This window comes from Phacochoerus africanus, chromosome 1 (assembly GCF_016906955.1).
Source record: "Phacochoerus africanus isolate WHEZ1 chromosome 1, ROS_Pafr_v1, whole genome shotgun sequence".
Classification (NCBI taxonomy): Eukaryota; Metazoa; Chordata; class Mammalia; order Artiodactyla; family Suidae; genus Phacochoerus; species Phacochoerus africanus.
In genome coordinates, this window is record NC_062544.1 from 151855807 (window position 1) to 151883292 (window position 27486).

The 27486-nt window shown below is 52.6% G+C and overlaps 2 protein-coding genes across 4 annotated transcripts in view; one reads left to right on the forward strand and one right to left on the reverse strand.

The window, feature by feature from the left end:
* Positions 1–410: 410 nt before the first annotated feature.
* GP9 (glycoprotein IX platelet) lies at positions 411–8207 on the forward strand. Of its 3 annotated transcripts, none has more exons than XM_047782227.1 (4): positions 411–679; positions 4081–4180; positions 4952–5067; positions 5165–8207. In XM_047782227.1, exon 4 carries the CDS (start codon positions 5177–5179, stop codon positions 5696–5698), a length of 522 nt encoding a protein of 173 aa, XP_047638183.1. In that variant the 5' UTR covers positions 411–679; positions 4081–4180; positions 4952–5067; positions 5165–5176; the 3' UTR covers positions 5699–8207. The 3 variants fall into 3 exon arrangements, with proteins under 3 accessions (XP_047638183.1, XP_047638164.1, XP_047638175.1); XM_047782208.1 differs by having other exon boundaries at positions 412–679; positions 5153–8207; XM_047782219.1 differs by lacking the exon at positions 411–679 and having other exon boundaries at positions 4056–4180; positions 5153–8207.
* Positions 8208–8336: 129 nt separating this feature from the next.
* The window catches only part of RAB43 (RAB43, member RAS oncogene family), a 31518-nt gene continuing 12368 nt past the window's right edge, over positions 8337–27486 (reverse strand). The window contains exons 2-3 of the mRNA XM_047782194.1: positions 14495–14678; positions 8337–11866 (exon numbers count right to left, since the gene is read on the reverse strand). Coding sequence (XP_047638150.1) covers positions 11616–11866; positions 14495–14678 — 435 coding nt within the window. The 3' untranslated portion in view covers positions 8337–11615. The remainder of the gene's footprint in view (positions 11867–14494; positions 14679–27486) is intronic.

Consider the following 27486-nt stretch of genomic DNA (forward strand, 5'->3'; position numbering starts at 1 on the left):
TAGGATCTTCCTAGAGTGGAGTTTGGGGCCTCTAATGTCAAAAGTCAAGGGGCAGACACGCGCAGGCCCCGTAGGAAGTCCTGTGGTCCTAACCAGGCTCACTTGGCCTGAGATCAAACTGGACACAGCTGACTCTGAGTTCCCCCCAACAACTCAGGCAGACACCTCTCTGTTTAGGCTCAGTGTGCCTGGGGGATGGGCAGCAATGACGGGAATCCCCAGCCGCAGGGCAAGTGGTGCAACTAACACCCTCAGGTTCACAAGCAGGGTTTCTGGGGGGTTCACTCATTCCCCCCAACACCCTCCACCCCAAGGCCACACAGGCTAAAAGTGTTCCATGACAATATAGACCTCTTAATTGCCTTTGCTTCTGGGAGAAGGAAAAATTGCTTCAGGAAGATAGTAAACCCCTCTAGATCAGGGGAGGGGAATCTGTTCCTGCTTTTCTCATTATTTCTGTCCTAGCCATGGACCACCTGAAACCACCTGAGAGCCTTGCCCAGCTTTGTCAGGCCTGCTCTGTGAACAGCACCCAGGACAGTCCCGGAGGAACTGCTTGGCTCAGAGACAGACACACAAGCAACCAGCAGTGCCACGAACTCAGCTGGAGGAGCGGGTCAAGGAGAGCATCCTGGAGGAAGTCACACCCTAGGTGGATCTGAAAGGGTGGAGCCTGCAGGTAAAATGTAGGAGAGGGCTCTGGAGAGGTGTGTGGTGGGCAGGGGGTGATGAGGCTGACCTGCCCTGAGCTTCCTGTCAGGCAGCGATGACAGGGAGGCTGCAGAGGAAGCCCAAGAGGACCCTGCCAAGGAGCTGATTTTAACCTGAAGACACTGCATTTTGAGAGCAGCGAGGGCAACTTTTGCAGCCAGAGGCAGAGCCAGGCCCCAGGATGCAGCCGTCCTGGAGAGAAGTGGATTGGTGGGAGCCCGAGGGGATGTGGTCCTCCAAGGTGACAGACAGCTGTTACATCTGCTCCTGGGTGTCAGGCACAAGTGTATCCTAAGCAGCAGTTAATGGGTCTGCTCTTCTGACTTTCAGAGTAAGACATTTCATAAAGGCATTTAAAACATAAAAATAAGGTGATTTTTAGGTCCTGCTAAGTGCCCTGGAAGAGGAGTCCTAGTGGAAGAGGAAGAGGAAGCAGTGCCTTGGGCGGGGGGAGAAGATGTGGACTCGGGATGGGCACCTGTCATCTGCTGGGAAGGGTCCAGTGACAGAGGAAGGGAGTAGGAGGGGCCATGTCCTTGAGGCCATGGAAGGGGCAGAAGGCAGAGCCTGGGAGCTGAGTCTTTGCCCCCACCCTGTCCTCTTGCTGCTATAACACAGCAGACATAACCGCTGACAGCAGCTCTTCTCACCCCTCACTTCTTTGGGACAGAGAGGACACGTGGCTCCGGGTGGGCAGGGCTGTACCCCTTCCCAAGGCCCCGGGAAGAACGCACTTCCTCCTCAAGTCAGCAATCCCAAGCACCTCAATGTCCCCTTCCGCTGCGCCTCTGGCTTCCTCTTCTGCCACCAGCTGTAGAAGGCTCTCTGCATCTGAGGGCCCCCATGTTCACACTGGCCTCCTGGAAAGCCGCCATCTGTCAGGGGCAGCTGTGCCGTAAAACAAAGCACAGGCACAGCCTTGGAGTCAGGCTGAGGGGTGGTGGGGGCTAGTCCTAGGATTTCCTACAGGAGCAGGACCCCTTGTCCTGTAGCAGGTGGGAAGGAAGGACACACACACACACACACATGCCAGAATAAAGGGGTCCTGAGCATGTTTACAGACATGTTTACAGGCAGGAAGGGAGGTGACCTAGCAAGGGTCCTGATGAGGCAGGAGCGGGGATGTGTGATCAGCCAGGCCAGCCAGCTCCAGCAGCCCTGGAAGGAGCAGCCCCTCGGAAGCCCGGCTGGCTGCCCCCACTCCGCCCCCAAAAAGGCCTGTTGTGAGAGATAAGGAGAGCAGGCCAGGCCCTGATGTCCAGGATCCCTGAATAAGTGTGTGTCCAGAGTGGAGCCGTGAGTGCTGATGATAGGCGGGTGTATCCATGGGTGGGAAAGGAGGTTTCAAAGGACATGGGCCCCCTGTGGCCCTATTTGGGTAAGAAAATGATACACGCAGCAAAGAAATAACAGGTAGTCTTGCTGGGTGTTGGGGGTGAAGATAATTTTTGCTGTCTTCTTCCTACTCATCTGCACAGTCCAGTTTTTCCACAAAGAGGTGCACTATTACAGGAGATAAGCACCCACACTCTCCAGCAGTCCTGGGCAAGGGATGTTTATCACAATTTGTTTTACCAAAGCGGTATTATCTTACACTTGCATGCAGTCTACTCTTGTCACTCAGCTATACCAAGTAGAAATTCCTTCAATATAATTCTTAAGAGTTTTACTTCATTGTGTGGGATATCTGTATGGTATTCCAAGCTGACAAGTGCCAGTATGTCTTCCTTTGGTTCCCATTTTTTGCTCCCATTAGCAACGCTGTAACACACACCTTTGGGTATTTAACAAAGGAAATGGCAGGTGTTCTGAGAGCAGAGGGCTGCTGGCAGTGCTGCTGTGGCAGGTACACTAGGAGGTACCCTGTGCAGTGAGGGTCAGACTAACGAGGATAGGTCTCAACTGCTGATGGAATGAATCCTTTGTAGCGCAGCCATTCATTGGCTCACGCAGGCAGTGGCACGGCTCCCTGCTGCGGGATGAGCAAGTGCTGGGCCAGCACTGAGACAGGGCCACCGAGAGGCTAAGAAGGCTGCAGCTCTCCAGGGCGCACTCCATGGGAGAAGCAGGTGATAAACACACACATGAATGAGGTCAGCTCTGTGCCCTGCAGAGGGCTGGGAGTCACTGAGACAAAACAGGACAGACACCCGCTCTCTGTCCTACATGTGAGGAATGCTCCTGGGGGTCTGGGTGAGGGGGTAAAGCGCCCTTGCCCCCTGCCCTTGACCTCTGCCTGGCCACTGTGACCCCCACTACTACCACCTACTTCAGGAATAAGGATCAGTGGGAAGATGTGCAGGCTTCCCCCTCCCCCCAGGCTGGGGTGATACCTGGCCCTGCTAACAGTCCGGTGTCCCCTCAGCTGGTGGCATGGCCACTCCGGGCTTCAGTTGCACTTTCTAACCTGAGCCCTCTGAGTTTTAGGGGGTTTAGAACCCCCCAGACTGGGGACCTGAGACCCTCTTTTCAGGTTTGACATCTGTGGCCGACACTGGCCCTGACCAGGGGGATGGCCAGGGGTCCCCTTCCTCTCCTCTGCAGCTGCCACTCTGGGCTCCTTTCCTGGGCCTTTGGTTGCTAGAACCCCTTCTATTTATTCCCAAAGCATTGCTACTCCCCAGGGGCTCCCACACCTCAGAACCCCCCACCTCACCACAGGTGCAAATGTTGCCATCTCTGCAAACACCTTACTAAGTTAATATTTCATATTATTGACACTTTATAACATAATAAAATGAATATATTAATGCTTCATCTTCATAATTATAATATTTTACTGTTAGGCTTGATTTTAACTCCTATAATTGAATTAGGAGTTCCTGTTGTGGCTCAGGGGAAACGAATCTGACCGGTATCCATGAGGACACAGGTTTGATCCCTGGCCTCGCTCAGTGGGTTAAGGATCCAGTGTTGCTGTGAGCTGTGGTGTAGATCGCAGCTGCAGCTTGGATCTGGCATTGCTGTGGCTGTGGCGTAGGCCTTCGGCTACAGCTTTGATTCGACCCCTAGCCTGAGAACCTCCATATGCCGCGGGTGCGGCCCTAAAAAAACAAACAAAACAAAAAAAGAAGGATCAGGAAGTGTTAAAAGGCACTGAAAATGCAACGGACCCCCCCCTCCTCCTCCTGGAAGCCTCCTCCACCTCCTGGGACAGGGTTTTCCCACACATCCTGTAGTGAGACTCATGGAGGCACTGGGGTACAATGGGATGTACAGTGGGACCCCCACCTCCGTAAATGGGGGCTGACCTGTGGTTCTGTGCACAAGGCCCTGGGACGCCTCAGGACCAGCTCCTGGAGATAGGCCCTCCGGGGCTGCATGCTGGATAAGCCAGGCTATTTTCATCATTTCCTTCCTCCCACTCAGGCAGGAGCCACCATCTGCTGCCCCACATAGAGCAGCCACTGCACCCTCAGCCAGAATAGTTCAGGACACAGAAAGGGGTGCCCAACAGCAGGCCTGCCAGGTAAGTGGCCCTCATCACCCAGCACCACCTCCTACATGGTAGGGCCTCCCAGGGGTGGGAGGCGGGGAGCAGATCCAGGTCCTGCAGGAAGGAAGCAAGCAGGCAAGTCCAGCCTCTGTCCCTCCTTCATTCCCCTAGAGAGGATGGGAGTGGGGGGTATTTGCTCTGTGACAAGATTGATTAGTTTATTCAACCAACTCATTGGAAGCCTGCCCGGAGCCAGGCCCTGGAGGGGGAGTTTGTCTGCAGCAGGGGAAACAGCCCCCACTGAGTCCCAGAGGAAAGGCAGTGAACCTGGCAGAGCCAGGCTCTTGAGATTGAGTGCTTGGTCTCTGGGCAGCCATGCACAAGTCGCTCTCCCTCTCTGGGCTCTCCCTCTCAGATTTCCAACTTAAGGGAAAGCCTTGCTTTCCAGGTGGAGCCTCTTCTGGGTACCCATCCCTATGTCCTTTCCACATCCTCACCCAGCGACTGTCTACACCAGGGACCATGTGAGCTCTCTGCCCTGGCCCAGCTGTGTGGTCTGTGGCATGAACACCATCTGCCAGACCCTGACTTAGGTGCTGGGGGTGGGGACTGGGCACAGCCTGGGAGACCCTCTTCAGACCCTTCCCGGGCTCTGGGGGCAGAGGCTAGAGCCAGGGCTCAGATCATTTAGCAGGCATCTGCTCCCCCCACCCCTGAGCAGGGGTTGGGGTCTCTGCTAGGGGACAGCAGGGCCCTCCCCTGTCCCAAGAAGGGACTAAGCCCCACCCCCTGCCCCCAACACAGCTGAGCGTCCTGCCTTCTGAGCTTCCGGGGAGGATCAGCTGGCCTGGGTCGTCGTGCTTCACTTCCCTGTCCCCACCGCCCACCTCCCGGAGGAGAAGCCGAGGCCTGAGAGGGAGGTGAGTGGTCCTTTGTCCGGTCTGGTCCCACGGATCCTCAGGATAGGGTGCAGGCCCCAGTACTACCACCCCATCTCACTACCAGTTGTCCCCGCAGCCCACCTGCCCGATGCCGGCCTGGGCGGCTCTGTTGCTGCTCTGGGCGGCCGTTCAGGCGGCCGAGGACTGCCCGGCCGCCTGTAGCTGCCGCACCCTGGACACCATGGGGCTGGAGGTGGACTGCCAGAGCCGGGGACTCGCGGCCCTGCCCGCCCTGCCGGCCCACACGCGCCACCTCCTGCTGGCCAACAACAGCCTGCGCTCCGTGCCGCCCGGCGCCTTCGACCACATGCTCCAGCTGCAGACCCTCCAACTGGCAAACAACCCCTGGCACTGCGACTGCGGCCTCACGTACTTGCGCCTCTGGCTGCGGGACCGCGCCCCGGGGGAGCTGCCGCGCGTGCGCTGTGCGAGCCCCGGCCGCGCCTCCGGCCGCGCGCTCAGCCAGCTCAGCGGCTCGGAGCTGGGAGCCTGCGGCTGGAGTCTCCGGGCGTCCTGGGCGTCCCCGGGTGGGCCGTGGTTGGACGTGGCGCTGGCCGTTGTGGCCGCGCTGGGCCTGGCTCTGCTGGCGGGCCTGCTGTGCACCGTCTAGGCCCTGGGCGGTGCTACCGCCCCCGGAGCCCAAAATAAACCGGCAGCTCAGAGATGGGTTTCCCATTAGCACGGGAGCCTGGCTCCTTCTGGAAACCAGCGTCCCTCAGTTGGGGCTTCTCTGTTGTGCACCCGCTCCAAGTTCCTAGTACAATGATTTGCCCCACCTCCACGCCCCTCTCCAGGCACCTGCAGTTTCACAATCTCTGGACACCCCTAGCCCTTCCCCTGCGCGTCCTGGGAGACTGGGTCCTGGGAGACCCTCTCAAAGCTGCAACATCTGCTTCCTACACGGCCTCCCGCAGCCCAGACCAACCGACCGTCAACATCCAGCCCCTCTCCAAGCTCCAGGAAACCTTGTCCTCAGACACAGCAGTGAGCAGAGAGGGACGCATGGACCCCGGGTGGAAGGCTAGGGGCTATACCTGTCTCTGTGACAGACAGGCCTTGGAAGGCACATCACTGTTTCCCAAATGGCCTTTGACTCTCTGTTCTCGCCATGAGGGCACCCCATCTTTTGTCATCTTCTGCTCTCTCTCTCTCTCTCTCCTTTTCCTCCTCTGCACTCTTCCCCAGAAACAAAACAACAAATTCCTCCCTTTCCTGTGGAAGCAGCCCCCCCTCTTCATGCTAGGGTCAGACACCCTCAAGGTCTGAGCTCTCCCCTCCCCCCAAAAAAGTCACCCAAATCGCCAAACAAGAGAGCAGAATCTGGTGCCAGCAGTTCAATAATACTTTTCTCCACCATATCAGATAACAAACAAATCAATTATACCAAGGTCCCCCTCTCAAGGAGGGCCAAGTGATAGACCTGTGGGTCAGAAGGTGACACAGGAAGGCCAAAGGGACACAGAGCAGCACTGGGGGTCACTGGCCCATAGAGGTGAGGCTGGAAGAGGAGCCCAAACTTGGGGCAGGTGGACAGAGGGAGTGGTAGGGACTTGAGAAACCACAGTGCCTGCCTTCCACCTGGCGGCCCAGCTGAATGTTGCCATGTGGAGAGGTGCACCAGGTGCCCAGTGTTCCATTTCTCCAGAGAGGCTGGGAAACCAGATTTTTACATAGAATCTCTGAATTATTCAAGTATTGGCAACTAAATTTAATTTTTTAAAAATATACTTCAACAAATAAAAACATATTAATTGACAAGAATAGTCCACAGGCTGAGAGTTTGGTTTCTGCCTTAGGAATCATCTGGCATCCACTTGCAGGGCACTTAGTATGTGGGAGGCCCTGCATGAAGCCACACAAAGGGGTCTTTTTCTGCAAACCGGGTGAGGAGGTACTGTCTTTCTGGACCATGTGGAGGGGCACTCAGGCCCAGGCCCATAGTCACTTCACAGGCACAGGCAGGTCCTCTGGGCCCCGGCCTTGGTATCCCATCTCAGAGTCCAGGAGTGGGCCTGGTGCCCTCTGAGTTTACTCAGGTCTGGGCAGTCCCCTGGGGTGGGCAGAGGCAAGGGAGGGACAGCCTCGCCCAGGTCCGAGCCCCTGGGGTCGTGGGAGCCTTGCTCAGACTGGCCTGGGCATGGGTTTTTCTTCCAAGGTCTCCTCGCCTTCAGGGAGAGCAGGCCATTCATACAGCAAGACTTTCTCGTCCCTGCAAAGATGGTGGCAGGTGCCTGGAGAGCAGCCCATCTAGAACATCCAGGCTCCAGGACTTCCTGACTCTGGCAGTGAGAAACAGGAGACCCTGCCCCAGCCCTTAAGTTTACAGACATACACACCCCTGCCACCACACACACATGCACATGCGCACACTTGAGCATGCACCCTGGGGCTTCCCAGGAAGGGAGGCAGGCATCACAGGAGCTGGTGTCCCACATGAGGAAACTAGGCTCTGACAGAGAAATATCTCGTCCAGGGTCACTAGCCAGTCCAGGAAGACCTGGGGTTAGAGTGGAGGTTGGTCTGACCCCCCAGTGTCAGTCTGTCCTGAGCAGGAGGGGCAGATGGGGGCCATGCCCTCCCCATCAGCAGAGACCCCATGTGAGGGACCAGGAACAGACCCCGATTATTTTGGGGGGCTATGGATTCATGGACTTTGGGATCAGGGCCCTGATCCAGGCACTCAGCAGCTCCTTGAGCCTACTGTGTGCCTGGCTCTGCGCCCCATGCTGGTCGGGGCGATATGTATGTTGGGGGTGGGTGGTGTAGGGGAACAACCCAGACCTGCCAGGGCATCTCAGGTCCTGACTTGGAATAACAGCCTGCCTGCCCAGGACCACAGGGCACACAAACAGACTCCCAGCCCTGGGCATGTTGGCGCACCTGAAAAAAATCAAGGGTGGAGGGCTGGTAACACACCCCTCCCAGGCATGGAGATGCATGAGGGATACTGGGCTTGGTCCCCAACCACCTCCCCAACATAAAGCCAGCTGAAGGAGCCTGGGGCCCAGAGAAGTTCACAGGTATCCCTGAGGCCCTGATTGCTTCTTCATGGTAGGAGGTGGGGGTGGGGATCCCCTCATGGGTCTGGAACAGAGGGAGGGTCTCAACGGGGCTCCAAGCAATGGGCAGTGGGCAGGCCTGGGGGCCAGTCAGGGGAAGCCATCCAGGAGGGTGACACATTTGTAGGAAGGGGGCCCCTCGGCCTGCTCTGGGCTCCAAGCTGAGAAAACCAGTCTGGGGCCATTGGCTCATTACAGAAACGTTTAATGGTTTAGGAATGTGTACGCTCTGGCTCTGCGAAGTCTCCATAAAGGCAACGTTTCCATGTTTTAAAAAATAGATTTGATATAAAGATTCATATATTCATAAATAGGCAATGTGAAAAACCCAAATGCAACGGCATCCTTGCGCTGAGGCCTTCCCCACCCCTGTCCAGGTGCAGGGTCAGAGGTCCCTGAGGCCCCGGCCCGGCAGCCCCCCAGAGTGGAGGGAACTGAATTCAATATGAATTAGGAGCTTCCTCCAGCTCCACGCCTGCTGGGGCCCATGTCCCTGGGGCACCTCACACCCCCCACCCCCACCCCACCTTCTGGCCCAGGAGACAGGATCCCTATTCCTTGCCCGCCAGCTCCTCCTCCTGTGAGTGTAAAACACCTGCCCCTCCGGTCCCCCTTCAGCCCAGGCCACAGACCCCTCCTCCAGCCTGGTGGCTGGGACACTTCCTGGCGCTCCTTCCCCCACTGCTCCTGTTCCTGGGTAACTTATAAACAAAGGAGATTAAGCCACTCTCCTCTGGCTGGGAGAGGGGGCAGGCGAGGCTGCCTGTGTTGTCTTACACATCCCCATTTTCTCTTACCCAAGTCCAAGTCCCCATTTGACAGGGTACTAAGGCTCAGAGGTGACCAGCCCCCCCGTGCCCTGTGGGCACCATAGAGCAGGCCCCTGGCCAGCACACCTTGAGCACTAGCCTGGGTCTGAGGCTAGGGCAGGGCAAGCCTTTCTGCAGAACCAGGAACCTCGCAGGCAGGTAGGCAGGCAGACGGTGGGGTTGGAACTCCTTGCCAGAGGGCATGATGAGCTGGGGACTAGCTGGGGCCAGTCCTCGGCTGTCAGCTGGTCATTCTTGGGGCTCTAAGGGACACGAATACAAGGGCAGGGCCAATAAACAGGGGAAGCACAGAAGGGTCGGCCTAGACAGAGGGCTCCTGGGAGCAGAAGGTGCTGGAGAAGCCTGTGGAGCTGTGGAGGCCTTAGACAACTGCCTGAGGGCACATCAACCCTGGAAGGTGTCAGAGTTGGGGAGGGACCACAAGGGACCTCTCACAGCAGCCTCTGACCACAGCAGGAGGGTGCTTGGGGCCATGGAAGCCCAGGCCAAGGTCAATCAGATATCCAGGTGAGGGGATGGGGCCCACGTGGGACAAGGGGCAGGGGGCATGGTGGTAGGGTGGGGAGTAAAAGCAGGGAGCCCAAGGTGACCTGAGTTCTAGGCTACACTCTGAGAGCGAGGCTGCTCCATGCAGAGGATGGGTAGCAGGAGACCCCGAGGTCCTGGGCTCTGACATCTTGGGACTGTGAAGGTGGCGGGGAGGGAAGCAATGTTGCCTTGGTTCTGGATGAGGAAGGGGCCACAGTGAGGGGCTCCTCTCCTTGCCAAGTGACCCTGTGCTCGGATTCAGGGCACAGGGGGATGGCTTGAGGTCCGAGGTGGCAAACGAACCCTATCACCAGTCAGCTGCCCACTGCTGTGACCATGCCCACCCCTGGCAGCCCAGGGCTCCCTCTGAAGGAGGTGGGGAGGGCCTGCCTCTTTCCAGAAGCCCTGAGATGCAACTGAAGGCCATGCCCAGCCCTGAGGCCTGGGGTCAGCAGGTAGGGCCAGCACCCATATTTCCTGCCTGCACCTCCTGCCCCCAGCAGCAGGTCTCTGCAAGTGGTCTTCGTGAGCCTGGTCTTCCAGCTGGAGCCTAGGCTGAAAGCTGAGCTCTGCCCAAGCATGAGCCCCCAGCAGAGAGGCCCTGGGGCTGGAGGACCTCTGACCTTGGCCTGAAGGGGCCCCCTCTGGGCGACCCCCCAGTGCAGGCACTTTCTACCGTGCAGGTGGAGGGACGGGGCCCATCCCATTAGCGAGGCCACAGAGGAGAGCCACGCAGCCTTCTTGCTCCCAGTCCCTACTTCACTCCCCGCCCCCAGGAGGCTGATCCCTTCAAGGCAGACTCTGCCCAGAAGCTCCTGGCCCAAGCAGGTCAGCATCCCACCCCTCCAGAACCAGGCTCAGCAGTTCCAAGGCTGTGTCCTGGCTGGAAGGGAGCCACCAGCCCCATCCAACCCCACCTCCTGGGGCTGCTGTGCAACGTCTGGCTTCCTGCTCTGCAGCCAGGCCTACCTGAAAGGGGGTCAGCCAGACAAAGTGCTGGCCAGGAAGGCTGTGCGGCTGCCTCTGGGCTGGTTCTCTCTGGTGAGGCCTCATCCTTGGCTCCAAGAGCAGTTTATTTTCTGGGGCCCCACAAGGGAGGTCTGAGGGACTGAACCTGGCAGAGGTGGAGAGCCTGGGATTGGTGTAGGAGGACCACCTGCCACCACCCAGCCCAGGTCTCTGAGCTGCAGCAGTGACCCTGCGGCCCTGCTGTCCCGCCCTAGTGCCCAGTGCACTTGGAGGCCACTGAGGGTGGTGGCCAGGGGCATGAACTGGCCAGACCCAGGACTGCAAAGCCTCACCTCCTCCATCTGGGAAACTCAAACATTGACTGGGAGTCTGCAGGTAGAGGTGAGTTGGAGTGGGCAACCTGAGGGCCCCTCTCGGCCCCAGGCCTTGGGAGTACAAGCTCTTCCTCTTCCCTAAATGTCCACACTCCCCTCCTACCTCAAGCTTCTGAGAGCCAGAGCTAAAGGACTAGCTGGTTTTGCAACCTCAATGGCACAACTTTGGGCTCAAGCCAACAGATGGTCCGCACTCGGCTGTGGGCTGTGACCCACACTTATGCCAGTGAAAATGAGAAGCTACATGGAAAACGTGAGGCAGGAGCCGAGCTGCAGGGCGCCTGTGAACTGAGGGCTGGCAGTGAAGAAAGGGGGGAGCCAGGGCCCCCCTAGGCCTGTGCTCAGGAACCAAGTCTGCTGGGCCCAGGGCCCTGGCTGGAATGACCCAGGGACCCAGGGCACCAGCCACATTCCTGGAAAGTGACAAATGCCGCAGCGTCAGGTGTGAAATGGTCAGAAAGAGGGCACGTGGGGCGGGTGAGGCCCATGCCGGCAGGCTCCGGCCAGTCCTAGGATGCGAAGCGTGCCGACAGCCGCTGGCTGCGGGACGGGACCCACATCCTACCCTGTGCCAATGGGTCTCCTGCATGAGAAGTCCTGCTTCTTCTGTCCTGGAGGGAAGCCTTCCCATCAAGCATCCAGGCCACAGGATGGATAATTCCAGGACTTTATCCGGCTGGTGCCCTGGAGGGCCAGCTCTGGGGGGCTGGGCGTAGAGGCCAGAGGGCAAGAGCAGGTGGAGCCCCGCCTGCCTGCCCTGCGCCCGGTCAGCACCCACAGCCCCAGGTCTCTCCGACATCCTTGCTGTCCAGCTGGATATGGTCAGTGCCCTTCTCGCTGAGCAGAGGGCCCCCATGCCTCATGACCAGCTCCGTGGCCACCCTCACGAAGGCCTCCTCCACGTTGCTTGAGTCCTTGGCCGACGTCTCGATGGCGCACAGGATGTCATAGTGCTCTGCCAGGCTCTGCGCCTCGGCTAGCGGCACTTCCCGCAGCTCGCTGAGGTCCGACTTGTTCCCTGGGAGGAAGCAGGGGAAGTGAGGCCAGGGCGCCAGGCAGGTGCAGCTACAGATAAACAGATAAACACAGTGCCCGGGAGGCTGCATTTTAACACTCTCACCCCATCCTTCGCCCCTCATCTTATCTCTTCCCTTATCTTTGCCATAGGCCTCTATCCTGTGTCGCTTCTTCCTAAGAAATAGAAACGGTACAGTTTGATGAAAAGCACAGGGCACTCAGAGCTGAAAGGAAACCTGGCTACAGATGTCAGCTTCCTGTCACCTGCTGTGTGACCCTTGGGTAATTCAGTTCACCTCTGGTCTCAGCCTCCTCATCGAGGACGACACTTTCAGTGGCTTAGGGATTAAAAGACACAGTGAAGGTGGGCTAGCACCTAGCAGCACTCCATAAATGGCCAAGTTAAAGAAACCTGGCACTGCTAAATTTTTTGCTAAAATTTTGTTATTATGTTTATTATTTATTCTCTCCTGTTTTCTGTAAGATCATGGGTTTTATTTTGCTTTTCTGATAATAAAAGCAGACGTCAGCTGCTCCTGAGAGCAAGCCTTTGCCTCGTCTATGAGGTGTGAGATGTTCATTATGTTCTAAATAATCTGGTCAGCTACTTCTTGGCCCAATTTCTAAAATAACTTTTTAAAGCCTCTAAGTGACTTCGTAATGTAGAAAGAACAAACTTAAAAAAATAGAAAAAAAAAAAAGATCAAAAAATAGATCTATAAAGATCTAAAATTTCTTTGGTAACCTGAAATGGTACAGCAAACCAATTTCAATGTGTAGAACTTATCAGGGTCCTGATTTCCACAAACTGGAAAAAAAAAAAAAAAAAAAAAGCAAGCGCAATATTTATGAGCAGCTATAAATCGGAATATAGATCAGGTATTTGCTTATATTAAGCAAATGTCAATATTTTTTAGGTGTGAAAATGGTACTTCTGTTTGTTACATGTTGCTTAAGTGTTTGTAGCTGTACAGACTCACGCTAGAATATCTGCAGATGATTTGGTGTTGGGATTTTCCTCAAAATAAGGTGAGGTCGGGGAGGGGATGAATGTGGACAAGAGTAATTACCTCTGCTGTATCTGAAGCCATTACACTATTCTTTTTTTTTTTTTTTCTTTTTCAGCTGCCCCACAGCATATGGAGCTCCCGGGCCAGGGATCAGATCTGAGCTGTGGTTGAGACCTAAGCCACAGCTGCAGCAACACTGGATCCTTAACCCACTGCACTGGGCCAGGGATCGAACCTGCAATGTCAGCGTTCCCAAAACACCGCTGATCCCATTGTACCACAGTGGGAACTCCTACACTGTTCCTTTTTTGTACTTGTATAAAATGCTCTATGATAGAATGTCTTATTTCAAAAGTCCTGGATGACAGGGAAGCTTAAGGCTTGGTGGACAGAGCCCCCATTCCTGCCAGCGGAGCCCTACCCTGCCAAGTGCACCCACACCCCGTGAGGCCCCTCTGTTCGAGCTCACCTTGGAGGAACCAGCCTGACAGCTGGGACAAGGACCCCAGGGACCACACAAGGGCCAAAGCTGCTAGAGCCCAGGCCTGGGAGGTTTATGCAGAAGGAAAAGGCAGCCCTCTGCAGCAGCGGTTCTCAGAGCAGGGTCACCATGTCCCCTGCAGACTTGTTAGACACACACAGGCCCACCTGGACCTCCTGAACCAGGTGCTGAGGGTGCTGCCTGGCAGCTGCATGTCACCAAGCCTTCAGAGGGACTTGGGGGCCCACGAAGGCTGGCAAAGCCCCTCTGTGTGGCGGACAGGGCAAGTTGCTGGGTTATGATCAGCAGAACTGAACCCAAATCCTCCATGGACGTGCTCACAAGCTGTGTGGACCGGGATAAATTTCTTCACTCTAAGCCTCAGCCCATCCCCCTACAAACGAGGAGAGGCAGAGTTATGAGAACATGTGTGAAGACTCAGCCAGCAGCGACAGCTGTGCTTCTGCCTCCTGACCTCGCCCTCATTCCAGCTTTGACTATCACTTTACAATCTGCAAGACCATGGTTCAGGCCCTGGCTCTGCACCTCGTCTGGCTAAGTGCAGCCCTCTTGGTGCTCAGCTTACCCTCTGTTTAAAAAGGAGAGAGAGGGAGTTCCCGTCATGGCACAATGGTTAACAAATCCGACTAGGAACCATGAGGTTGCAGGTTTGATCCCTGGCCTTGCTCAGTGAGTTAAGGATCTGGCGTTGCCGTGGCTGTGGCGTAGGCCTGCAGCTACAGCTCCGATTCAACCCCTAGCCTGGGAACTTCCATATGCTGCAAAAGCGGCCCTAGAAAAGGCAAAAAGATGAAAAATAATAATAATAATAATAAATAAATAAATAAATAAATAAATAAAGAGGAGAGAAAAGAATGTCCACCGTGGCTCAGTGGTTAACGAACCTGACTAGTATCCATGAAGATAAGGATTCGATCCCTGGCCTCACTCAGTAGGTTAAGGATCCTACATTGCCATGGCTGTGGTGTAGGCCAACAGCTACAGCTTCGATTCGACCCCTAGCCTGGGAACCTCCATATGCTGCAGGTGCAGCCCTGAAAAAACAAAAAACAAAAAAACAAAAAAAAGGAGAGAGAGACTGAGACAGACAGACACATGGACAGTGGGCCTGGCTCACCAATCAGCAGCTGCACAATGTTGGAGCCGGCATACTTCCTCACGTCCTCAATCCAGTGAGGCACTGACAGGAAGGAGCTCTTCTTGGTGATGTCGTAGGCCAGGATGGCCCCGTTGGCGCTGCGGTAGTAGCTCTGCGTGATGGTGCGGAATCGCTCCTGGCCAGCCGTGTCCCAGATCTGCAGCTAAAGAAACAGGAGCCCTGTGAACCTGGAGGTGCAGCCAAGCTCAGGGGATGGAGAAGCCAAGCCCCTAGACCCACGCCCAAAGCGATGCTTCGAGGGGCAGGTTATCAGCCACAGCTGGTACCACACAGAAGGGGACAGAAGGTGAACAGAGAAGGAGTCCTTCTGAGCCCTGAGAAGTAACTCAGCGGCCAAGGTGAGCAATGGGGAGCTGGGCAGCCCCGTCTTCGCCTCCAGGTAAAGCAGGCAGGCTCTGTGTCATGGCATATGAAGGACACTCGATCCTGCGTCCTCTCTCTCTTAGACGCTGGGGTCACGTCCACCACCTCCATTGTGTGAACATTCAGCATCTGCCCCCTCTGGGCAGTGGGGAGGTGCCCCCAGCGCTCGGGCTCTCTGTTCTGCCTCTGCTGCGCATGGAGAAAGATGCTCACAAGGGCGGTGAGGGCCAAGGGAGGCAACGGGCAGGGTCCTCTTGTGGAGGGTGGGCCTGGGCTGGGAGAACCAAGCTGCAGGCGGGCCCCAGAGCGGGCAGGTGCCAGGGTCTCAGGAGCTCAGGGCTGCCTTCTCTGCTCCACAAACTCCAGGGCCTCAGGGTGCTGAGGGTGAACACCAGCACAGGTCTACCCTGAGCTGCAGGCCCACCACCATCCTCCACTAGCACGAGCCTCTTCATCTAGTTCTCAAGGAGTGTCCAGGGCAGGGACAGAACCTCCATGCTTGGGACCTGGCATGGTAGAGGTGACCACTTTCTTGTGGGCCCCCCAAGACAAGTCCAACAGCTGACATGCTCTGGGCCACGACACAACCAACCACCCCTGCCCAAGACTTCCTATTTGCTCCACAGGGTGAGTACTTCCAGGAAGCAGGCCTGGGGCACAACTCACTCAGGGGTGATGCAAGAGGCAGGGCCCATGGCACCACATCAGCCTGGAGTCCAGGTGCACAAGGACTCACTCCACACCCCAGAGGGGAGCATGTAACATAAAGCCAGAGGCCGGGCAGCTTGGAGGAAACAGAAATTGGGCAGAGCTTCTCAAAGCAGTCTCAAAAACAACCATCAGTGTTTCTGGAAATAGGAAAAGAGCCGTGAAACAATAAAAGAATGCTTTTATTCCAAGGAGACAGAGCATTCAGAAAGGAAAAAAGAACTACTGGAAATTAAAAATATAACATAAAAGAAAAATGCAACATGAGGGCTGGAAGATCAACTTGAAGAACTCCTTCCGAGTAAAGGGGAGAAAAAAGAGGTGGGAAAGAAAGAAAAGAAAATTGTGGAACCAGCCTAGAAGGTCCACTATCAAGACAGTAAGACTTTCAGGAAAAAAGAATAGTAAAATCTGGAGTTCCCGTCATGGTTCAGTAGTAATGAACCTGACTGGTATCCATGAGGATATGGGTTCAATCCCTGGCCTCACTCAGTGGGTTAAGGATCCGGAATTGCCGTAAGCAGTGCTATAGGTCACAGATGTGGCTTGGATCTGGCGTTGCTGTGGCTGTGGCCGTGGCTGGCAGCTACAGCACTGATTCAACCCCTAGCCTAGGAACCTCCATGTGCTGCAAGTGCGGCCCTAAAATAAATAAATAAATAAAAGAAGAGTAAAATTAAGGGGAAAGAAACCAACGAAATACTTCAAAAAATTCCCTGATGGAATTGATGGAAAGGGCCCACGAAGCATACACACAATGGAGGAAAACAGACCCACAAAGCACGTGACTGGGAACTTCAGAACAATGGGGAAGAAAAAAAGACCCTGAAAACTTGCATGGGAAAAAAAAACAGAGAGAGAAGAAAAACAGGTTTCACACAAAAGACCCACGTTGCATTAGATGGTCAACAAAACAATGCCTACAATTATGAGGGAAAATGATTTCCAACCCCAAATTCTCCACCTAACTGCCATCTGTCAAGTGTGATGGTTTAACGAAGGCATTTTCAGACATATAGGTCTCAAAAATTACCTTTCTGCCACTCTTTCTCAGGAAGCTGCTGAAAACCACCAAAACAAAGAAAACGTGGGATTGAGAAGAGATTTCAACTCAACAGAAAGGCGAAAGGAACCCCCAGGTGGTAGGGAAAGCCCAAGACAGGAGCCAGGGGTGAGCCTGGCTAGGCCTGGATGGCACCCCCTGGGACAGGCACATGGTTCGCCGGCAGCCTCCAGCCCAGGCGGAGTCAACAGTGCAGTCAGGCCCCCGCCTCTAGACAGCCATGAACAGAAAAATACAGAGGTTGCACAGACTTAATCCCTTTTTTTTTTTTGTCTTTTCATGGCCTCACTCGCAGCATATGGAAGTTCCCAGGCTAGGGGTCTAATCAGAGCTAAATCTGCGGGCCTACACCACAGTCACAGCATCACCTTTCCGCTGAGCCACAATGGGAACTCCAAGACCGTAATCCTTGACTGTACCCCATAATCACCAGGATTCTAATGGGGACAGTTTCCTGACCACAGGACATGGGGCTGGGATCCAGGGGGGCCCACTGAGCAGGGAGGCAGAGATCAGAGTCTGGATGTGACGGGGTGGGAGAGGACAAAGGTCTACGTGGGAGTTCCAGACCAGGTGGAGGCCGGGCAGTAGTGGGGGATGAGGAAGTTCCAACCCAGCCATGGGAAGAGGCCCCCTGAGCACCTTGTTGGCCCACGTATTAAGCTGAGATGTCAGGAAGGCTGCACCCTAATGGTGAGGACCCCAGCTAGAGGCAGGTCTCCGGACATCTGCCCCAACGAAGCCTAAAACCAAGCTCTCACATTTGAAATCCAAAGTCCATCAAGTTAAAAGGCTAGAGAAACACTGTTGGACCTGCACCTCTCTGCCCTAACAGAACATGAAGACAAGCCACACAGGTTCAAGGTGACCAGCCAGTAACTGAACTGACTACTAGGACAGGAATCATCAGTATTCTTCAAAAGAAGATATCAGAGGAGTTCCCATTGTGGCTCAGTGATAGCAAACGACGAGTATCCATGAGGACACAAGTTCAATCCCTGGCCCCGATCAGTGGGTTAAGGATCCAACATTGTCATGAGCTGTGGTATAGGTCGCAGACACAGCTCAGATTCCACATTGCTGTGGCTGTGGCGTAGGCCAGCAGCTGCAGCTCCTATTCGACCCTTAGCCTGGGAACTTCCATCTGCTGTGTGTGCGGCCCTAAAAAGACCAAAAAAAAAAAAGAAAAGAAAATGATGCCAAAATGGCCCAAATATTGGATTTAGTAGACAAAGACTATAAAACAGTTATTTTAAAGATGATCAGAGAATTAAAGGAAAATATGTTCAAAGATCTGAAGCAAAATATGATCACTATGAGTGGGCAAATTGGGAATTTCAGCAGGGAAATGGAAATTATTTCTAAAAACGTATTTAGAAAGGATCAAAACTCAGAGTTCCCTGGTGGCCTAGTGGTTAAGGACTCAGCATTGTCACTATTATGGCTTGGGTTCGATCCCTGGCCTGAGAATTTCTGCATGCTGTAGGTGCACCAAAAAAAAAAAAAAAAAAAGAGTCAAAATTCTAAAACTTAAAAGTACAATAAGTGAAGCAGAAAATTCATTTGATGAGCTTAAGAGCAGACTGGAAAGGGAAAACTCAGCAAACTTGAAGAAAAATCAATAGAAATGATTCATCTGAAAAACAAAGAGGGGAAAAAAGACTGAAGAAAAAAGAGCAGAGCCACAGGGATCTATGGGACAACCAAGCAGCCTCTTAGTCACAGGACTGCAGTCCTGGGAGAAGAAAGAGCACGTGGCAGAACTAAGGACTGAAAATTCCCAATTTGATTAAAAAATACATATGGACTTAATTAGTGATCCAAAGCACTCACCAAACACCAAACCGAAGAAATACAAAATATACCATGGAAGACCATATCTGAACTGATGAAAAACAAAGGTAAAAGAAACCATTTTTATTTTTATTTTTTGTCTTTTTAGGGCTGCACCACGGCACATGGAGGTTCCCAGGCTAGGGGTCAAATCGGAGCTGTAGCTGCTGGCCTATACTACAGTCACAGCAATGTAGGATCAGAGCCTCGTCTGCGACCTACACCACAGGTCATGGCAACACTGGATCCTTGACCCACTGAGTGGGGCCAGTGATCGAACCTGCGTCCTCATGGATCCTAGTCAGATTCGTTTCCGCTGCGCCACAACGGGACCCTAAAAGAGACCATTTTTAAAGCAGTAGGAAAAAAGAAAGACATAGTCCATATGTGGAAACAGCAAGAAAAATGACATGACTTTTCACCAGAAATCATGGAAGCCGGAAGACAATGACACAAAGTGCTGAAAAATGCTAAAAAGGAAAAAAAAAAAAGTACTGAAAGAAAAAACTGAACACAAGAGTCTATATCCAGGGGGGAAAAAATCTCTCTCAAAAATGAGGGTAGGGCGTTCCCGTTGTAGCACAGTGGTTAACAAATCCGACTAGGAACCATGAGGTTGCAGGTTCCATCCCTGCCCTTGCTCAGTGGGTTAGGGATCCGGTGTTGCCATGAGCTGTGGTGTAGTTTGCAGACGCGGCTCTGATCCAGCATTGCTATGGCTCTGGCGTAGGCCGGCAGCTACAGCATCGATTTGACCCCTAGCCTGGGAACCTCCATATGCTGCGGGAGCGGCCCTAGAAATGACAAAAAGACACACACAAAAAAAATGAGGGTGGGAGCACTGGGACCCAGGTTGGATCCCTGGGTTAAGGATCCTGTGTTGTACAGCTGCAGTTTAAGTCTTGACTGTGGCTCAGATCTGATCCCTGGTCTGAGAACTCCATGTGCCACAGAGCGGCCAAAAATGAAAAATAAATAAATAAAAATAAGGGTGAAATAAAGATATTTTCAGACAAATGAGAATCTAGAGAATCTCCCTGGAAGACCCACACCTCAAGAAATCCTGAAGGGTAAAGACCCTAAACAGAAACTCGATCTATAAAAGGAGCAAGAAGTGCCAGAAGGGCACATAAGTGGGTCTATATAAAGCACTATTTTTTTCTTCTTGTAATTTCCTTATAAGATGATTCCATGTAAAATTTTAAGTAATGACTATAAAGTTGGGTTCACAATGCATTAGAAATACATTACCAAAAATAGGACAATTATAGCACAGATGAAATGGGGGCAGATAGATGAAATGATACTATTGTAAGGTTACTACTCTCACGAAGCATCAGATGTGAAAGGAGAAATGAGGGTGTTAAGTGTCAGCTAGGAAGTAGGAATCGGGGTACATACAAACTGACTCTGAGGAGACTTTATAAGTTAAAGGTGCATATCGTTAATCCTATATCAACCAGGAAGAGAAACAGTGGTATAATACAGGAAATAAAATGGTATTCTTAAAAAAAAAAATTCAGGAAGTTCCCGTCGTGGCTCAGCAGTAATGAAACCAACTAGTATCCATGAGGACACGGTACAATCCCTGGCCTTGCTCAGTGGGTTAAGGATCCAGTGTTGCCACGGGCTGTGGTGTAGGTCACAGACACGGCTTGGACGGCTTGGATTCCGAGTTACTATGGCTATAGCATAGGCTGGCAGCTACCGCTCTGATTTGACTCCTAGCCTGGGAATCTCCATATGCCATGGATGCGGCCCTAAAAAGGAAAAAAAATAAAATAAAATCAGTGAAAAGAAAATAGGAAAGAAACAAAGGAATAAAAAACAAAAAAGACAAAGAGAAAGAGCAAATGGGAGATTTAAATTCAACTATGTCAACAACATTAAATATAAATGGACTAAACATTACAATGAAAAGCCACTGTTTGTCAGACTGGAAAAAAGGGCAAGATCAAACTATGTGCTCTCTACCTGAGAGGCATTTTAAATATAAAAATGCAGAGTTCCCATCATGGCTCAGAGGGAATGAATCTGACTAGTATCCATGAAGACGCAGGTTCAATCCCTGGCCTCACTCAGTGGGTTAAGCATCTGGCGTTGCCGTGAGCTGTGGTGTAGGTCACAGATGCAGCTTGGATCCTGTGATGCTGAGGCTGTGACATAGGCTGGCAGCTGTAGCTCTGATTGAACCCCTAGCCTGGGAACCTCCATATGCTGTGGGTGCAGCCCTAAAAAGCAAAAAAAAAAGGTAGAAAGTAAAACAAATAAATAAATAAATGGGAGTTCCCGCCATGGCGCAAAGGGATTGGCGGTGACTCTGGTGCAATGGGATGCAGGTTTGATCCCCAGCCTGGCACAGCAGGTTAAAAGAACTGGCATTGCCACAGCTGTAGCACAGGTCACAACTGCAGCTTGGATCTGGGAACTCCATATGCTTTGGGGCAGCCAAAACAGAAAATAATTAAATAAATTGTGTGTGTGTGTGTCTCTCTCACAAAAAGTAAGCATAACAAATTACAAGAATGATGATGATGATGGTTATAGTTATATTAAAGACTTAAAGAAACTCTTCATAATGATAAGAGGCAATTTATCAGAAAGACATAATGATACTAAATATGCATGCACTAACTACAGAGTTTTTAATTTCATGAAATTAAAAAGTGGTAACTAAAGAGAGAAACAAATTCATAACTACAGTTGGAGATTTTAACATCTCTCTCCCAATAACTAACACAGTAAGTAGACTGGGGGAAAAAAAAATCAGTACAGATAAAGAATATCTAAACAACAGTATTGACCTAACTGACATTCCCAGAACACAGCACTCACACTGCAGAACAGCGCAATTTTTATTCATGTGGACATGGAATACTCACTAAGATAAACCATATGCTGGGCCGTAAGATAAGCCTTAATAAATTTCAATAGACTGAATTCTTACAGAAATTCCTCTAACTACAAAAAAAAAAAAAAAACCTGCTAAAATAGGAGTTCCCGCTATGGTGTAATAGGATCAGTGCCACCTCTGGAGCACTGGGATTTAGGTTTGATCCCCAGCCCAATGCAGTGGGTTAAGAATCTGGAGCTGTGGGGCTGCAGCTCAGATTTGAGCCTGGGAACTCCATATGCGGCTGGGAGGCAAATACATAGATAAATAAACAAACAAACACTAAAACAGAAATCAAAGAACAGTCTGGGAGGAACCTCTTCAAGAAAATAGACTTGAGAGAAGCAATAAAATTGAGAGGAAAGTTACACGGTATGTGGGACAGATGGAGAGGAAAGTTATGCCAGTTAGGAGAGAGTCTGGAGATGTATTTACCATTAATTCAAGCAAAAACAAGATGATGACTATGGCAGGAAACCCTGATGAACACGGGAAATGAAAAATGACAGCATGCTACCTAGACTACATGGCTTAGCCGGGAACAAACAGCTCTTACTAATCAAAAGGTATTTACAGAATCATTTCAACAAGGACTTACTGGCCACCTGCTATATGTTCTAGGCACCAGAGATACCAGGGCCAAAAAAGCAGATAAATATTCCCGTGCTCAAGCTTACAGCCTAGTGCACGACAGAAGCTAAATAAGATAATAATGGGTGGAGTTCCCGTCGTGGCGCAGTGGTTAACGAATCCGACTAGGAACCATGAGGTTGCGGGTTCGATCCCTGCCCTTGCTCAGTGGGTTAAAGGATCCGGCGTTGCCGTGAGCTGTGGTATAGGTTGCAGATGCGGCTCGGATCCCGCGTTGCTGTGGCTCTGGCGTAGGCCGGTGGCTATAGCTCCGATTCGACCCCTAGCCTGGGAACCTCCATATGCCGCAGGAGCGACCCAAGAAATGGCAAAAAAGACAAAAAAAAAGATAATAATGGGTAATAGGGATATATATTTATTTATATAGAAATATAGAATATGATATTTAGTATAAAATAAGTAATAAAGTAATCAGTACATTAGTTAGGGATAAGGTGGAAAAATCAAGCAGGGGCAGAAGTTATGAAGTATGGTGAGGAAGGAAGCTTAGCTATCAGGCCTCACTGAGATGACTGTAGAGTAAAGATCTGAAGAAGTTAGCTGTGCAGGTGCCTGAGAGAGATGGGAGCGAGTGCAAAGGCCCTGAGGCAGAGACACAACTGGTGCAAGACGCAAGCAAGCAGATCAGCAGATCAGTGTTTGGAGCAGAGCAAAAATGGAGAGAGGAGGAAGGGATGACAGACAATTATGCAAGGGGCTAGATCCGCAGGGCACTGGAGGCCATAGCGAGAATGCCGGCCATCACTGTGAATGAAGGGGGAAGCCAGCACTGATCACATTAACTTTTTTTTTTTTTTTTGGTCGTGCCCATGGCATTTGCAAGTTCCTGAGCCAGGGATCAAACCCTGGCCACAGCAGTGACAATACTGGATCCTTTAACTGCTAGGCCACCAGGGAAGTCCCAGATTTACTTTAATAGCATCACTCTGATTACTTTGTAGAGAATAGATCATAAAAGAGCAAGGACAGAAATGGGGATACCAATTAGGAGATTATGGCCATCATCTGGGTAAAAGACCAGAGTGGTAGCAGTAAAGGTAGGGAGAAGGGATTGAATATTCTGGGAACAGAACTGATAGGAACGTACTGCTGATCTAATCAACATCACCACACAACTCCACTGGGAGGATGCAAAGTGTACATGTGAGTGTGTGTGTGAGAGAGAGAGAGAGATGGGAGACTAGGGTGGTGCTGAGAGATAAATCGTCATCTTCCAAAGTAGGAAGTCAACAGGTGATGCCTGCAACTGGCGACTGCCCCAGAGGTGGGGGTGGCGTTATGAGGAGACCTTTTGGTAAGAGCCTCATTGAACCAAATGACTCTTTAAATCATAGACAATGGAGCTCCCGTTGCGGCACAGAGGAAATGAAACCAACTAGTACCCATGAGGATGCAGAGTCAGTCCCTGGGGTAAAAGATCACTCAGTGGGTTAGAAATCCAGTGTTGCCATGAGCTGTGGTGTAGGCTGCAGACGTGGCTCAGATTCCGCATTGCTGTGGCTGTGCTGTAGGCCGGCAGCTGTGGCTCTGATCCAACCCCTAGCTTGGGAACTTATATGTGGCCCTAAAAAGCAAAAAAAGATAAAAAATAAAAAAATAAGTCATAGACAAGTATAATTGATAACAATTAAAAATAAATTAAAACCCAACAAAATAGCTACAGATTACACTATCTAGGTCAAGCAACAGGCAAAATTTGGGCAGTTACGGAGCAGGTATTTTTGGAAAGTAGGTCCTTCCCATGACTGGTAATGTTCTCACCCTACTTTGCCCACATCAGAGTGAGGGGAAGGGAGAGAGCAGAGTCAGTGCTCAGCCAAGATCCCACACCAGTCCTGTCTCCCACCAGCTTGGTGTCTCTGTGGTAAAACTGAAGTCAGTCTTTCATGAGGGGTCAAATGACAGGCTCAGTGCGCACAGTGGGCCGTACAGAGAAGGGGCTGAAAAACACGCCCGCCAGACAATGCTACGGAGCTGGGGTCATTTGGGACCCACGTTTCCAATACATGCAAAGGCGCTTTGACACAAAGCAGCACACATGACCTGCTCACAGAAACACACATGGGCTATGCACACGGCCACACATTTTTCATTTGTTCGGTGTGGACTGAGTGTCTGCCACCACCAGCCCCTGCTGGAGGGACTGAGGTGCTTCAGGAGTGACACAGAAATAGCTCCCTTCTAGTAAAAAGGAGGCAGACAAGGAGGCAAGCAGGATGCTTGCAGGAGGAGCAGAGCCCACTCTGGAGAAAATGAAGGTAGTGGGAGGGGTTTCCAAGATGCAGACATCTGAGGACGGTCACAGGAGGTGGCACCTGGGCTGAGGCCAGTCCTGAGGACAGTGCAAAGGCCCAGAGGCAGGACAAAGCTCATTAAGTTGGAGACACAAGGGGCAGTGTGGCCAGATGGTTGAAAAAGCAGCACCCCAGAAGGTGACGCTGTTGGAAGGGCCGGAGCCTAGAGCAGGGAGGCTCCCAGGGGCTGACGGGGAGCGTGGGTTTTATCCTCACTGCCGAGGGAAGCTACTGGAGAGCATCTGAAGTAGGGAGCCTTTCTTATCCCACTTTGCATGTCTCAGCAGCACCCTGTACCCACCATCGCTGCAGCAACCCATGTCCCGCAGAAACAGCCTCTCCGATCTTAGACCAGGAGATCTACCGGAAACTACCAAGCACTTGGGACCCATGAGGCAGAGGGATTTGGCAGCCCACAGCTCAATGCCGGTGTGGGGCAGGGGTGCAGGGCCAGTCAAGCCCCACCTCCCACGGAGGCCAACCTGAGATGCAGCCTCCAGAGCGATCCCTCCCTTCTCTGTTTGACTCTCTCTGTCCTTGAAACACAGGAGCTTCCTGTGGATTCTTGTCTCAGACTGTTCTCAGGGGAGCCCAGGCTAAGACACGTGCTCTAACTGTAAAGTGTCCCTGGCTGTGGGGTGGAGGACAGTCCTGCTGTGGGATCGCAAAGGTGGCCCTGTCTCTTGACCCAAATGCTGTGTTCCGAGAGCTGAGAGAACCCAGACCAGGAGCACCCTGATTTCCCCACGGCCAAGCACGGCTCATCCACTGAAGGCCCAGGCCTGCCACTTGGCAGGGCCCCAGGGAAACTGAGAGAAGGTTAATGAGTCTGATCAGCCACCCTGGCCACCTGAGTACCAGGCGAGCAGATCAGCAGCATCCTGAGCCATCACCTGGACAGCACAGCAGAAGCCAGAGCAGAACCACCACATGGATACAGGGAAGGTGGTGGTGGTGGGGGCTGTGGGTGCAGGCCTCACACCCAGCATCAGGAGAAAGGTGGTCTAGAGGCACAATGATTGGCCAAGGAAGGCATCTCAGCTTCATGCTGAGTCCAAGCCCATCTGCCTGTCTGCCTACCTGCCTCCCTGCCCCAGTCCTCAGCAGAGGCCCAATGGTTGGGGGTCCCCTCTGCCCCTGCTGCATGTGGCACACAGCTTCCACCCACCCTGACTGCCACTCTGGCACCCAGTCCTTTGTCCTTACAGCAGCCAACCTGGAGCTTCCAGAACCCAGCTAAGATCCCGCAAGCCCCTCTGCCCTCCAGCCTCTGGTACACCCCCCCAAGCTCCCAGGGTCTGCCTCCTTGCTGGCCCTGAGCGTTCCAAGGCCTCAAGACCCCTGGCTGAAATGTTCTCCCAGACATGCACCTGCCACTGCCTCTCCTGCCCAACCTAGATGCAAACATCAGCTCCGGACAGGCCTTGACCACCACGCTGCCTTAAAGGGCACCATCCTCTCCCCTCACTTTCTTCAGCACCTGGCCTGACACAGGCACCTCTTAAATGTTTACTGTCCCCTCCTTCACTTGCGTTTCTTGAAGGTAAAGGCTGTGTCCGGCTGGCTTTCTGCATACGCCCAGCACCCTGCCCCAAGGTCTTCCCTGCATGGATTAGCACCTGTCTGCCCTCAGAGCCTGCTACGTGGCCCACTTGGCCTCCCTCTAGCAGCCTGGTACCAGCCTAGGAAAGGTCACCTTTGGGTGATTTCCCTCCTGATGCATCAAAGGGAACGTTTCACTACCCAGAGTACACAAGCACCGTTAAACTACCCCCTTCAAGTCCGGAGAACACCTGCCCAGTGGAAACCACCACCGCGCCCTCCTCCTTCCCCACCTGCCAGAAGTTCTCCACCCGAACACTCACTGGACAGGCAGATAGGGACTTTGCCCTGCCATCACACCTGAGCCCTCACCCAACGCTCCCCTCCCACCAGCACAGTGCCAGCTGCTCTGACCTTCCCAGCCAGGCTCTCTCGTCTGGCTGTGGGGGAAATCCTGAGCTGCTGACAACCAGAGTGACATCCAGGAGCATCAGGGCACAGAGGGGAGGAGGGAGGCCCGCTCAGAATGGACAAGGTTCCCAGGACTCAAAAGCCGGGAGAGGGGCTGCCTCCCACCCACTTCTGCAGGGGTTAGTCAGGTGAGCTACAAACAGGCAGTGCTGGGGTGGGGATCAAGGCAGGAGGAGTCCTGGGTTTTGGGTCCTTCTTTGTCCGGGTGACAAGCAGGCTTGAGCTTACAGGTGGCTGCCTCGATCAGGGAAGCAGGTCTCGAGGTGAACGATGAGGCTATTTTCCCTGCTAAGCCCACACCTGACAACTCCCAGTTCACACTGTTCCTCTGAGTCACCACACCCATGATGGGCCATTATCCTTTTGTCATTATCTCTTTTCCAGGAAAGACTGCATTCATCTTGACCTTTTGGTGAACTCCTAGCTAACCTTCAGAACCCCAGTTCAAGGTCACCTGGTCAGGCTCCCGTGACCCAAAGGCCTCGGCGCTCAGCCCTTTAGTCTTGTCTCTATAATAGCACAGCACATAGTATGTTAAGAGGCCCAAACCTGGGTGCCTTTGGGGTCCAGGCAAGGAACATAAAATGCAATAAAATGACAGAAAAGGATAACCTGCCTAAAGCAAATTCAATAAAAAGCAAACAAGCAAATCACTACTGTGCAGGCCAAACAAAAGAGGCCTCACGGTGGAAACAGGTATCTTTTGCCATCAACAACAGGCTCTGAAATGGAAAGACCCCATCTCATTCCTTCGAACCCTGGTGATGAGTAGGCGCTAGACAAGGAAACCTGCTGAGGGTAGGTCCTGCAGTGAGGCCAGTGGGAAGGCAACAAGGCCCAAGGGGGAGAGCTGCTTTCCAGGGAATCCTGGCCACGGCTTCTGGACAGAGCTCCCACGTACCCCCATGGGAAGTCAGTTCTGCTTATTAGGCTAAATAAAATAAACAGCACCGTTGGCAGTTCAGGCCCCAGAACCTGTGTCTGGCACCATTCCTCCCAATGGAAAGAGAAGAGGATTTTATTTGAAAAGACTTTCTTCTGCCTGATGTCACCAGCAGTGGGAAGTTCCTTGCTTCTTCAAGGCAGAAAAGAACCTTGGAAAGAAGAGTTCCCAAGACAAAACTCTGAAAAA

Bases quoted from the DNA above. Each gene is read 5' to 3' on its own strand.
- GP9 (XM_047782227.1), top strand. From the start codon at position 5,177: ATGCCGGCCTGGGCGGCTCTGTTGCTGCTCTGGGCGGCCGTTCAGGCG.